The sequence below is a fragment of the Macroventuria anomochaeta genome, assembly GCF_010093625.1.
Source record: "Macroventuria anomochaeta strain CBS 525.71 unplaced genomic scaffold BU25scaffold_4, whole genome shotgun sequence".
Lineage (NCBI taxonomy): Eukaryota > Fungi > Ascomycota > Dothideomycetes > Pleosporales > Didymellaceae > Macroventuria > Macroventuria anomochaeta.
This window is the reverse complement of record NW_022985365.1, coordinates 28,261-40,849: the sequence shown is the minus strand read 5'-3', so window position 1 is coordinate 40,849 and position 12,589 is coordinate 28,261. Positions and strand designations below refer to the sequence as shown.

Sequence of the window (12,589 nt, the reverse complement as noted above, 5' to 3'; positions counted from 1 at the left end):
CACAAATAGAAGTAGACGCATTGATGATCAAACCAGCAGGCCGCGCGAATTGATAACGGCGAGCGGAAGAGGGTAGGCAGCAAGATATTTGGTGCTCTTCCATCTCCATTCTCCCGTACCTGGGTGAATCAGCGCCACATCCATCTTGTTCTTTTTGTGAAGCAGCGGTGCTTGCGGTCGTGACTTCCATTTGCTATGCCGCTAGCGGCGAGGTACGCCTTCTCTCACCTTCACTGACCAATCCTCCGTTAAATTTAATCACCTCATCTCGATTGAAGGTCAGAAGTGCTCACATGAGTAGGACCTGGCGGTTGCCTTACGACGATGGACACGCTCTTGTTGCGAAAATCAGGCTTCTTTTCGGTGAGTGTCGCTACCAGAACAGTTCCTCTCATTCTTGCTCTGCTTCACACTATACTTCCATGCTAAAAAAACAACGTTGTTATAAAGGGCTGGAGTACGTCCTGATTTCACCTCTTGTGAGCTGTCAGTAAGTGAGGGGTCGTGGAGCTCTTTCACTGCAACTTTTCAGGCAAGCGCTAGCGGCACTCGTTTGTCATCAAACCTAGAATTTTCCTCGCCGATACATTCACCTTCCTCCTCCTCAACCTTGTGGTCTTTTCACAACCTCGCGGAAGGCGGCGATACCCATTTGTCAGCATATTCTTGACGCGGCAAGATCAACCATGGCCGCATCGGCGAGCGAAGTAGACATGACTCCCGAAGAACTGCTAGGACCGGAAACACATCGAATGAAGCGCAAGAACACAAGCGAGGTTGAGCAGGATGGTCGACCCGCCACACAGCCCCCCACGAACGGTTTCTCGACACCTCCTGCTGCTTTTCCACCCGGATCAGACACGATATTGAGTACTTACAAACGGGTTCCCGATGTTGACCGCTACATGATGCTTGAAATGACTCAGTGGTGAATTTGGACAATTTACAACATCAACGACTCGCTAACAGGTGTCAGTTATCTTGAGAACCCTCAGTTCAGAGCTATGGTTGCCCGCTTTCTTAGTCAGAATCCACGCCGGCCATTCCGTTTCCTGGATCTGCCAACGGAGATCAGGTCCGTGATAGCCCGTTACGTCCTTAAGTATGATATGCCTTTGGAGTTTCGCTGGTTGACTTATAAACCGACGGAGAAAAAGGGTACCTTCCCAGGACTAAGCAGGCTTACTGCACTCTCGCGCACATCCAAACAGCTCCAAGCTGAGCTTTCGAGCATCGTCTGGACAGTCAATACTTTCCAGTTCGGTATCACCTTGACTTTGGGCCTTAACACCGACACCTCTTTGCGGAGGCCGACACAGCATGAGGCCATGGAAGAGGCAATTCGATTCTTCATCCGCAACGCGCAACCTCAGAACCTGAAGTCCGTGTTCCTCTCGATGGACACGTATTGCTACGATCCCACTTTTGGACCTATGGCATTGAAGACACACATTCAAGCCATCTCGGGTCTTGTGAACATCATACCTGATGCAAAGTGGAAGGTGATTGACTCCTATTGGGCAATAATGGATATCAGGAAGAAACTAGACCAGCGGAGGGTTGAGCGTTTCGCTGAATTTGGCAAGAAGTTGGCAGGCACTTTTGCTCACGATGATATCTCCAGCATCCCACGAGCGTGGAAATTGTACCCCCATATCTGTGGCTCTTCTATAGAAAAGACTAAGCAGAAACTGATTGCTGCCGGTGTGGAAGAGGCCAGCAAGTGGATCGATGATGGTTTGTGAGCTCATGTATCTGAGACATCGGGAATAAGCCGAGTCTGGACCATTCTCGGAGGACATGAGAAGGTCGGCCAACAATGTCATATATAGTATAAGAAACATAACCACTACGCATATCAAGTGATTCTTCCCGCTGACGATGCGGTTCATGAATAGTGCTGCGCACTGCACATTTTCAATCTGATCAGAAGTCAAGTTTGATGCCCTCTACAGAGGCAGTAGTTCTTTTACATGCGTTAATGCAACTGAACCACTCTTGCCGCAGTTTCATCGAACAAAACCGAGCGGGCGGGGAGATGGAGCGCTGCAAGATTCAAATTCGATTGGCCTTGCGGCTACCTCTTTGCCTTCACTTCCTTGTTGCGGCACAAATAGAGCTGCCCCTTCAGTCTGCATTAGCAAAGATCACAAACGACCACTATATATACTCTCACTGTGGAAACCGAACAATCATGTGGATTTGTTTTGGGAGTAAGACTTCTCCAATCAAATCCCATTGTGTCAGACATTGTATATCACTACGAGGCCACAAGCTTTGTGAAAGCCCCACATACCCTAGTTTTGTTGGTAACACTAAAACAAGACCTACGCAACCCAGCATGAATTCAAATATGTAGTAATAACAGTCAGCTCACGATGTCAACTCCAAGATTTGGCTGGTCACATCGACTGACATTGACAATGCTGAACGTGGTTGCCGAGGCACTGAGACTGCAGTGTCTCAATTCAAGGAGAATTACGCGAACAACATCTCTTCTTGCTAACCTAGCCCCTAATGACCCATCCAGACTATCAACTTTCCATCTTTAACCCACAGAATTCCGTCTCGACCGCGAGTTCTCACTAACCCAATTTACAGCCCTCTCGAACCCATTCTGCCCTGTCTGAAAATCAAGAACCGCCTGCATAACCTCCTCGCTACTCAACGCAACAAACGGCCCATACTGCACCACAGGCTGATCCAGCGGTAAGCCCGCAACAACGATGAATTCCGCAGTCTGCTTGGCATCCTGGGCCACCGCAATGTCAACACTGTCACCGTCCTTCTGGAAAACCACGTTGCTGAACCGTTGAAAAGACCGCAGTTGTTCGCCGTCGGTTACTACAACCTCGCCGTTTAGGATGTAGGAGAAGGCGTTCCATCCCTGTGGTAGAGGGAGTTGGGTCCTTCCGCCCGGCTGAATGGTGAAATGCAGATACCACACCGGCGTGTAACTCAACTCCCTCGCGCTCTGCACGCCGAACGCCTGTCCACTGATCACTTTGACCTGCACGTTCCCCTCATCAGCAGTAGCAACCGGCACCTCCTCGGCCCTGAGGTCGCGATACCGCGGCTCACAGTACTTGAGCTCTTTAGGCAGATCGACCCACAACTGTAACCCGATGTTGGGCTTGCCGTACTGGTCGGCGCGAGGCATCTCGGAGTGCATGATGCCGCGGCCCGCGGTCATGAATTGCAAGTCTCCGGCGTCGAGGGTGCCGCGGTTGCCGGCGAAGTCTTCGTGGTCGACGCCGCCTTGCAGGATGTATGTTATCGTCTCTTGGCCCTTGTTGGTGTCAGTAAGCACGGTTGTGTCGAGATGGGGTACAAACGCGATGCGGATGGTCCGGTGCCCCAGCCTCTGCGGCCCCGCCGAAACTGCTGTCGAAGTGATCAAGTATGAGAAATGGAGTGAAGTTTCGCAGGCGCGGGGTTCCGATGGAGCGGCGCACGCGCATACCGGCTCCTTCTTCAACTTCAGCGGCGTGGATGACTTGAGCAATCTTGCGTGGCGAGGTGGTGGTGTAGGGCTCATCAGGAATGACGGGTAGGCCTTGAAAGACTGTGGACGCCATGCTGGTAGTTTTTGGAGTGCGGCTGTGAAGGTGTTGCTTAAGCCTTAGGAGCCTTGGAAGCATGTCTGTATCTGATGCAGGAGGTTTGTGTAGAGGAAGAGCTGTGGTTGATATATAGTCGAATCCCGCATGACAGAGGAAGGCAACGTCTCATTATGTATCAGTCAATCAGACAGTAGCCTGCGAGACCAGTACTATCAGCACTCCAATGCTGCTGAGCAATGATGGAGAGCATTTCCGCAGCGCTACATCCCATGAGCGGAAAGGAGCCGGAGCTGACAGCGCCATCACCCAAGTGTTCACGCAACACTGTTCGCAAGGCTCAAGTGTAGTAGCTGTTCAGTCAAAGGAACTGGAGTTTGTGTCGTTCACGCTTACCAAGCGGGCCCGGCCCAATCAGGCCTAGCTCCACGACCGGGACCTCTTCACCCGGGATCCGGTTGCTGACCACAGTACACATAAGCTACACATAAGCTGAATGAACTGAGGAGAGTTACCTCGTCGCCACCGAAAGGCAGGAAACCTCGTCTCAAAGCAGCCTATGCAGATGCGGTTGAGGTGAGAACCACTTTCGCTCCCCCATTGACCATGAATGTCCGGCTCTTGCCAACAAGTGGTTCCCCATCCATACTCCAGACTACATCGCAATCATCGCCAGAGCCAGGCAGTTGAATAGCTCCACGCGTGCCCTTCGGCGCAGTCGCCTCCATGTAGGTGACAACACAGTCACCATGGAGGTCGTCAAGTGTGCTCAGCAGGTGCTAAGGACGATCTGAGACCACAGTCAAGGTGCTCAGCAGGTGTCACGAGGCTCATCTCGTAGCTCGTTGAACGCCGCATCATGTGTTGTCCTTGGACTGTTCGCGTGTTGAGATCTTGGCTTCTTATTCTACAACATAGTCAAAACATGGTCGTTTTGATTTCGACTGACATCGGGGCAACACACCACGCTGGTATTCGGTGCGCTCTATTTGGGCACCGCTGCGCCCTGTTGCGTCATGACGGGTGACTTTGTGCTCACAGCATGTTCTTCCTCCACGCCCGTGTCCCCAACCGCTCGATCTCAGGTACTTCAACCGGCCCATGCACTTGCTCGTCCTCTAGCGCCTCGACAACTGCCTCGCCTACTAGATCGGCCTTGAGCGGCTTGATGCCTCCAGCACCCATCAACCACGTCAACCGGCCGCCTACAGCGCTGTTCACCATACTCGCGACCGCACCGCCAGCAGCGATGGGGAGTGTAAATGTCCGGCTGGAGTCGTACATGAAGGGTGCGCGGACAAAGATGGATCGCATAGCGGGGAACGTCGTGCTTATTATCGATTCGGCCTCGCGTTTTGTGGTGATGTAGCGCCTGGGCAGGATGGGCGTGCCGGCGGCGGCGGAGATGTACAGGAAGGTTGGCACTTGCTGTTTGGAAGCCTCTTGGGCGAGGCTGACAGCAGTGTCGCGGTTCATGACTTCGTAGGTGAGCTGCCCGTCGCTCTCCATGGGCCGCAGTGTCTCGCCGTCCTTGCGCTGGAGCGGGTTCTGTGTGCCTGCCTTGGTCGCTGAGAAGGCTCTTCGCAGTCCGGAGAGAGGTGACTCGCGGCCGCTCACGACGCCCTTGTAGTCGGCTTCGAGCAGGATGCCCATTGTGTGGATCACAGCCGTGGCAGACTCCAGGTGCGCGTTGTATGAGGAGGGGTCGAGCATGTCGCCCTTTGCCCACGTGACCTTCTCAGACCATGAGGGAGCGTCGGGCGAGGAGGTCACCGAGGCCCAGTGTGGTGTGCCTGAGCGCGAGACGGAGACGACGGACCAGCCGCGGTGGGCAGCGGCGCGGCAGATGCGGCTTCCTGTAGGGACGGTCAGTGGTGATGCCCACTCAAGAGTCGAGTGTGGCGCTCGCAATGACAGCGCTTGGCATGCACCTTGCTGGACGCTGCGGGCATCTGGGGCTCGCACTGCCAGAAGATGCAGGTATACCGGTCAGACCTACCCAAGAACCCATTTCCGCCGCATACGACAAGCTTCTTCTGCGCTGCGGAAGCCATTGCAGCTGTGTGCGGTGAGGGAAGCAAGACAGTGGGGGAGCAAGGAAGGGAGGAAGCTCGGGAGGGAGCTCGGGAGGGAGCTCGGGAGGGATTGGGTTGACGTCCTATGCGAGTCTGAGACTATAGAGGCGCTCGGGAGGGAGCTCGAGTGGTGATATCACTCCACTCCAGAAGCCCCACGGGGCCCGACAGGGGTTCGCGGCCGCTAGTCGACACCACCGAGCCTAACTTTGGATCGCAACGGTGCCGCTGCACTCGCCCTTCCACTCGCCTTTCCACTTCCCCTTCCACTTACCCTTCCGCGTATCCTGCACCCTACGCTAGTCTCCTCACACTCTCTGTAGCGGCGCAGACAGTTCCCAGCTCCACCCACATATCGTGCGACGGGGTCTGCACTCTCTCACAACGCCACAATGCCCGCGCCGGCAGCAAACAAGCGCGTCAAGGTACGGCGTTCTATGATCCGCACTGCGCATGCGCACACTAACACTCGATAGAACAAGCGCATCTCGCGCAACATAAGTACATCTCCCCCTCGCACCTCGCTTCACCCCCACCACACCCACTCACACCCACAGTAATCGGCTCTGAGGCCTGGGCTCTTCCACCGCTGGGCCACCCCGACCGCCCAAAAGGCATCCCCGACGACCACACCAAGCGCTGGACCGTCTACGTGCGCCAGCCGGAGGGCGACCCGTCCCTGTCAACCTGGCTCAACAAGGTTCAATTCAAGATCTTCAACACGTACGAGAATCCCCTGCGGACATGCGACAACCCGCCCTTCGAGGTTACAGAAACAGGGTGGGGAGGCTTCAGCATCGACATTCGGCTGCACTTTCAGCCCATATCCGGCGAGAAGGCGCAGTACAGACAGCACTTTTTGCAGCTGGAGAAGTACGGGAGTGAGGAGCAGCAGGCGCAGCAAGAGCGAACGGGCTGCGTGCGGAGCGAGTTCCTTGAAGTCGTGCACTTCAACGAGCCGACCGAGGCCCTGTTCGATGCCTTGACTGCCGAGGACCAGTGGGCGCACCTCGTCCCGAGCAAGTCCTCGTCAGGGAGCAAGAAAGCCAGTCTCGGCGCAAATGGGCGCTTGAAACGTGGACTGCCGAACGGAGAGCGCAGCGCCCAGCTTCCAGAGAAGGGAGGGGATGACGTGCCGTTCAGCCAGGAGCACGAGCAAGGTCTGATCGACTCGCTGATGGCTAAGATCGCCCAAGTCGACCGCGAACTCGAGAAAGAGACTGCGCGCCGCGAGAAGACGGAGAACACGCTCAAGGCGCTAAGAGAGGAGCTCGGGCACGAAGCAGCGCAGCAGGCGGCGCAGCAAGCTTCTGGCGACCGGAGTCGCAGGCGGTGAGAGGCAGACAAGATTACAAACTTGCTCACATCATCTCACCTCCGCACTCTCCGTCTTGATGTTGCTGACGGTGGTGTGCATGGCAAGCGTAGCGATACACCACAGGGACTCATCTTGTCACCCACAGGGGATATTGCGGTTTATAATCCGCTGCCTCGACGACCAGACCCTGTCTGATCCCGTCGTTTCCCTGTTCAAGCGGTTCCTTAGGACAGGGTACAGATACCGCAAACCACCGCCACAAAGAAGTAGGCGTTCTCACCAACCTGGGTCGCTCTAGCAGTGGGCACAGGTGCAATCTGCTTCTCGGCGCAAGCATGCAAGCCTGACGAGCACAGGAATACCGCATGCGTCTGCGAGTTAGTATCACGCTCTTCGACAAAGAAAGGTACTGCACATGGTGTAAGAAGTACAAAGTTATATCTCCAGTCTATTCCCACAAATGATCGACCACTATTGTACAGCATTCCCTACTACATCAACTGCGTCCGCTAAAAACACTTCCATATTTTGGCCATCACTCCTATCTGTATTTGATCTCTCCAGACTACGCTAAAACGACTTATAAAGCATACATAGCAACAGCACCAAGCACAACCATCGCAAATGACACAGCATTCTGGCCCCGCCGCACCCGTAAACTCAGGCAGCTTTCTCGTGCTAGTCCCACTCGCGTTAGTTCTTTCCCGTCGAGCCGTTTCCAGGGACATAGCTCGGCGTCAAGCTACCAGAGCTGGGCGTCGGGCAGCTGCCCGGGTGCGCAGGGTTACAACCTCAGGGATAGACGAAGCGACAGGAGTTCCAGCTGGATAGCCAGCAGACGAGAAGCTGGGTGTAGGGCAGCGACCAGGATGGGCAGGGTTGCAGCCCTCAGGAATGCTCGCAGCGACCGGTATAGAAGTGGCAGAAGCGCAGTACGCGCGGCCACGAGCGTTGTCCTCGCCAAGATAGGCCTGCAGGCCGCATGCACAAGTTACCTCAGGCGTGCCTGCTGCCACGCAGGACTTGAACTTGTCCTGGCACGGGTCTGAAGAGGCGCTGGGCGTAGGACGGCTGCCTGGGTGTGCTGGGTTGCAGCCGCTGGGAATGGACGTAGGGACGGGTGCGGCCTGGTATTGGCTGGAAAGGGTCAGTGGGTGTGCAATGCGCAAGAAGAATAGGTGGTTGTTTCCGCTGAGACGGAGGCAGCGAGGAGAGTTGCGCCGACGAAGGAGAAGGACTTCATTGGGAAGATTTGGGTGAAAAATGCTGAAGACAAAGTGTAGCTATCGGTAGGACACTTTGAGGAACGTTTGATTGATTAGTCTAACGTCCTATGTGAGTCTGAGACTATGAAAGACGAGGATTTGAGGAATGAGTGACTACTGATGAGAGGATGAAGACAAGGCGAGTGACTCACTCTTAGATTTATACTGTTGCAAGGCGTATGCGATGTAGTTTGGTGCTCACGAGATGTTACGAGACAACATTATAGGTAGGGAGTAAGACGGTTTCAGTAGTGCTAGTCGGCCGTTTAATGATAAGGATCGTCACCTTTGGTACACAACCGCTGTGTCCGGTTACTCACACGTTATGGGTGGCTGGTTTCATCAACAACATTGTGGCATAACCGTAAAACAGCAGCAGGTTGTAAAAATAAGGCATGGAAGCCGTGGAAACCGGATCTGAGTTGTTCTAGAAGACCCCGGGTTCTCATTTTGAGAAATACGCTAGTCTGAATGTGGATAGCATTCCGTACCAGCCCTGACCCAGATGCCTCCATGATCCCACAAATTCTTGACAGCCTTGCGTTATCACTTCTTGTCGATGCGCGGAGAATGCGTAAATCACAAAACTGGGGATATTAAGCGCATGGTAGAGTTTCTACGAATCGGATGTCAAGGCCAGCCTATCGCTGCCCGAGCTTTCACAAAGGACCCTTCATGTTCGAATGTGGTTAGTGCATCCGTCATCGTATCGTAACGGGTCCATGATGCCCTCCAACGTCGACGGATTCATGTGCAGGAACTAGACCAATCGAAGCCATTGACAACTCGATCTGCTCTTTCAGCCTCCTCAATTACCATCAAATACTCCGTCACCAAAAAAAATACCACAACAATGCAACGACTCACCATTCTCCGTTCCCCAAAATTCTGCCCCAAACGAGTCAATGTGGCATGCACCATTCAAAGTCGGTACTCGTCAGGAAGCCCGACCAAAACCAACGTTCCGGCCGACCACTTCATCAAAACAGGCGAGAAGCCACAAGACCCTGCAGACAAAGTAGGACGCAGCGATGAGTACAGCCAGAGCGGCGGCGACGACATGGTCGCGCAGCAGAGTGGTGCTTCATTCGACGTAAGTCCACTTCTTCCTTTCCCATTGAGGTTGCCTTTAGATAGCTGGAGTCATCGATGAGCTGGTAGGCTGCAGTCCTGGGGTCAAAATTAGTGGTTGTAGGAGGATGTCAAACGTGGGCTCTCGCTACGCTCGCAACGCTGTCTCGAGATTGGGAAGTGCTGACATGTATGCAGGGCACTACGGATAATGACATTGAAGTCCAGAAGGAGAGGGCAGGGAAGGGCAATGTGGTAAATCCGCTGGAATTCAGTCCTGCGACGAGCGAACTGAGCAGTATCATAAGCGAGGAGTATACGAGTAAAAGTGAGGAGCGCAAACCCGGGGATGTATCGGGACAGTCAAGTGGGCGTAAGATGAAGACAGTGAAGAAGACAGAGATTGACTTCAAGTGAGATGGAGAGGGTGGAAGGTGGGTGGAAGTTGGAGGCTGGGGATGATGATGAGGTGGTGGAGTTAAAAGTGTTTCAAGCAATCATTGTATCTGAATATATAGTGATCACGCCTTACCAATTCGTTGATATGGGGGGCCAATTAACTCTGATAACACGACTCATCGTGACCACTCTGGGAAACCCGACCAAATACTACAGAAATGAGGACTGTCATCCGAGTGCTTTAACGCCGTTAAAACCGCTACATCCATCGAGTCCATTGACCTACAGACTATCAAGTGGGGTTGTGGGTTTAGAAAAACATCATGATGTAGGTAACGAACTCTTTAAAAATGTATTGTCACAGACTCGTTGTAGGTATGTCCGATAACAGCGCCTCATTGTGGGTCAAAGTTCGATTCCATCCGATTGACCTTCGAAGCTACAGAGTCGACTTTCTCCATAACACCCTTTCGTAACTGCACCTTCTTTGACCATGCAGCCTTTCAAACTGACCACATCCAACAATGGCACCGTCGCTGGCGCCCACTCCATCCCATCGTCATCGTCTTTGTCAGTCAAATACCGCCCTCTGATAATCGGACTTCATGGCGGCTGCTACGATCATCAATACTTCGACTCCCTCCCAGACTACTCCGCATCACCGGCCAGTGCCGCATTCGGCATCCCATTCGTAGCAATTGATCGCCCGTCCTACGGCGGCACGAGCTCGATCCTTCCAATATCCGTTGGCTCAGACTTTACCACAGAAAGTGCGACTTCTCTGCATCAACACATCCTGCCAAAGCTTTGGGACACATTTGGAGTACCGAATGAATGCACCTGCATCGTTCTTCTCTGCCACAGCCTCGGCGTAATGCCCGGCGTCGCGACCGCAGCCCTGCACGCACAGGACAAGACTGCTCGCTATCCCCTGGGCGGCCTGATCGCAAGTGGGATGGGCGACGTGCAATCCGCATCTGCAAAGGCCGCCACGCCTTCTTACCCTAAGTTGGACGACGGCCACGCGTTGTGCCCCTTGGAGCTGAAAGACGCCGTGATGTTCAAGCCCGGGACATATGCACCAGAAATGCTTACGCAAAGCGCGCGCTTGAATGCTGTGGTGCCTGTGCCTGAGATCGAAGAGTTTGCGACCAAGTGGTTGCCGGTGTGGAAGGAGAGGTGGGCGCCTGCTGTTAGAGTTCCGGTTATGTATGCGTTGGTTGAGGGTGATCCGTTTTTCGTGGCTACAGAGGGAGAGGTTGAGAGGTGTGTGCGTGCTTTCAGCGGTAGTGTTCGTGCGGAAGGGAGTTTGATAAGGGGTGCGCCGCATTGCGTTGAGCTGAGCTATTGGGCGCAGGGATGGTATGCGAGGTGCTTTGGGTTTGCGATGGAGTGCGGTGCCAGTTTTGGGGATGTTGGAAGAAGAAACGTACGATGATTCCTGCTATCCGGAAATGTGAACGGCGTTAGAGCCGTAATAGGATGACAGCGAAACACTTTGCTGATCTCACACGGGTGGTCATAAGAAGCTGGTTGCTGTAGCAAAGTTGAAGCCGATACAGCGGGTGGAGGCGGGCAGAGTCAGAAGAGTGTTTCAAATGAGCTGGAAAGCTTTTTGTAAGCATGGGGTGGCACTAGTATTGGGTTCCATGTATGAGTGTAATCTTCTCTGTGGCGGCGTGGGCCGCTGTGGTATACCGATAGCTACGGTAAACAACAACGTAGGACTATCGGGTCGATAGAATACTGCGCTGAGTTGCTATCTAGCTAAGAGATGACGATATATACTGTCCCTGTAACGTGCTAGTCCATAACAGTCTAAGCAAGGGTAATCGGATTTCGTAAGGATCGACTGACACCGCAACATTCTCTGTATGTACAAGTGTGTGATCTGAGCTTGAAAGTAGTCGGACGCATTATTCATGCCTGCATAGCAGTTATGTGATGTGATCCTAGGCTTACACTTTTAATAGTCAACTTATACATAGGCAGGCATAGATGCTGGGCATATTTGCGAGCATCCTGTGATCGAAAGACCGGGGATCCAGCGATACCTCCAGCACCAGCAAAGCTTATCAGCGTCGTGCTGCAAAGTTGTTGCGGTATCGGTTGGTCCATACAAGGTCTGGCTGTGCCCCTGACAGACTACCCTAGTCTAGGGTGTGACCGGTCACTGGCCTGAGGTCAGGTATATAGCCGTCATCTCCCAGCTAGATGGTAATTTAGCGCAGTCTTCCATCGACCCGATAGTCCTACGTTATTGTTTACCGTAGCTATCAGTATACCACAGCGGCCCACGCCGCCACAAAAATGAACGCTTCCATGTACCACTGATGTTCGTTGCTTGGTACATTATCACGCCCGGCATATTCGCCCTCACCGAAGACGTGGCCATGGTCGCTCCAAGGTACTGAATGCCTGGAGCTCTCGTCTAGTACATTAGACTCAAGCCAAGAACTCCAAGGTAAGCATGACGTCCATTGACACAAAAACCCAGATATTGAAGTCGAGTGCTGGTCTGAAAAACTTCCTCCACCTGAATTTCTCAGGTTCACCATCTTATCGATCGCAATGGATACATCGTAGAATGAATGCGCTCTCTTTCTCTGTCAGAAACTCCCATGTTTGATGGGCCCTGTCTGGGAAATCGACCATGAAGATAAAGCCAAGACCGCCGACAAAGCAGGTAATCATACCTTTACTAGTGAACTTCATATCATCTGTGCTTGGCTGGATAAACTCACCGTCCATGATGAATATTCACCTTCAGCCTCCATGGTTTGCAAAACCTTCCATCTGCGAGAAGATTAAGGCAAGGAAATCCCCAATGACAGATCCGAATACGCCAATGACATGAATATCGAGTTGCGCTTCGCCAGATCAAAGCAACAGTACCACGAC

At 53.3% G+C, this 12,589-nt stretch overlaps 6 protein-coding genes across 6 annotated transcripts; 4 read left to right on the top strand and 2 right to left on the bottom strand.

The window, feature by feature from the left end:
* Positions 1 to 686: 686 nt before the first annotated feature.
* Positions 687 to 1,745, top strand: BU25DRAFT_454815 (uncharacterized protein; the record flags this gene model as incomplete). The annotated part of the gene is made up of 2 exons (XM_033709894.1): positions 687 to 928; positions 977 to 1,745. The coding sequence occupies 2 exons, from the start codon at positions 687 to 689 to the stop codon at positions 1,743 to 1,745; spliced, it is 1,011 nt and encodes a 336-aa protein (XP_033565549.1).
* An 803-nt stretch (positions 1,746 to 2,548) lies between these two features.
* Positions 2,549 to 3,578, bottom strand: BU25DRAFT_418172 (uncharacterized protein; the record flags this gene model as incomplete). Its single annotated transcript, XM_033707858.1, has 2 exons — positions 2,549 to 3,289; positions 3,336 to 3,578. 2 exons carry the CDS (start codon positions 3,576 to 3,578, stop codon positions 2,549 to 2,551), a joined length of 984 nt encoding a protein of 327 aa, XP_033565548.1.
* Positions 3,579 to 4,524: 946 nt separating this feature from the next.
* On the bottom strand, positions 4,525 to 5,746 carry BU25DRAFT_407023 (NAD(P)-binding protein). Its single transcript, XM_033705434.1, has 2 exons — positions 5,560 to 5,746; positions 4,525 to 5,416 (listed from the first exon to the last, which is right to left on the bottom strand). Exons 1-2 carry the CDS (start codon positions 5,612 to 5,614, stop codon positions 4,596 to 4,598), a joined length of 876 nt encoding a protein of 291 aa, XP_033565547.1. The 5' UTR covers positions 5,615 to 5,746; the 3' UTR covers positions 4,525 to 4,595.
* A 281-nt stretch (positions 5,747 to 6,027) lies between these two features.
* Positions 6,028 to 6,971, top strand: BU25DRAFT_454812 (yeats-domain-containing protein; the record flags this gene model as incomplete). The annotated part of the gene is made up of 3 exons (XM_033709893.1): positions 6,028 to 6,060; positions 6,112 to 6,136; positions 6,193 to 6,971. The coding sequence occupies 3 exons, from the start codon at positions 6,028 to 6,030 to the stop codon at positions 6,969 to 6,971; spliced, it is 837 nt and encodes a 278-aa protein (XP_033565546.1).
* A 2,015-nt stretch (positions 6,972 to 8,986) lies between these two features.
* Positions 8,987 to 9,767, top strand: BU25DRAFT_407021 (uncharacterized protein). Its single transcript, XM_033705433.1, has 2 exons — positions 8,987 to 9,311; positions 9,488 to 9,767. The coding sequence occupies exons 1-2, from the start codon at positions 9,072 to 9,074 to the stop codon at positions 9,704 to 9,706; spliced, it is 459 nt and encodes a 152-aa protein (XP_033565545.1). The 5' UTR covers positions 8,987 to 9,071; the 3' UTR covers positions 9,707 to 9,767.
* A 414-nt stretch (positions 9,768 to 10,181) lies between these two features.
* BU25DRAFT_332436 (uncharacterized protein) lies at positions 10,182 to 11,126 on the top strand (the record flags this gene model as incomplete). Its single annotated transcript, XM_033702440.1, has 1 exon — positions 10,182 to 11,126. The coding sequence occupies one exon, from the start codon at positions 10,182 to 10,184 to the stop codon at positions 11,124 to 11,126; it is 945 nt and encodes a 314-aa protein (XP_033565544.1).
* Positions 11,127 to 12,589: the final 1,463 nt, after the last annotated feature.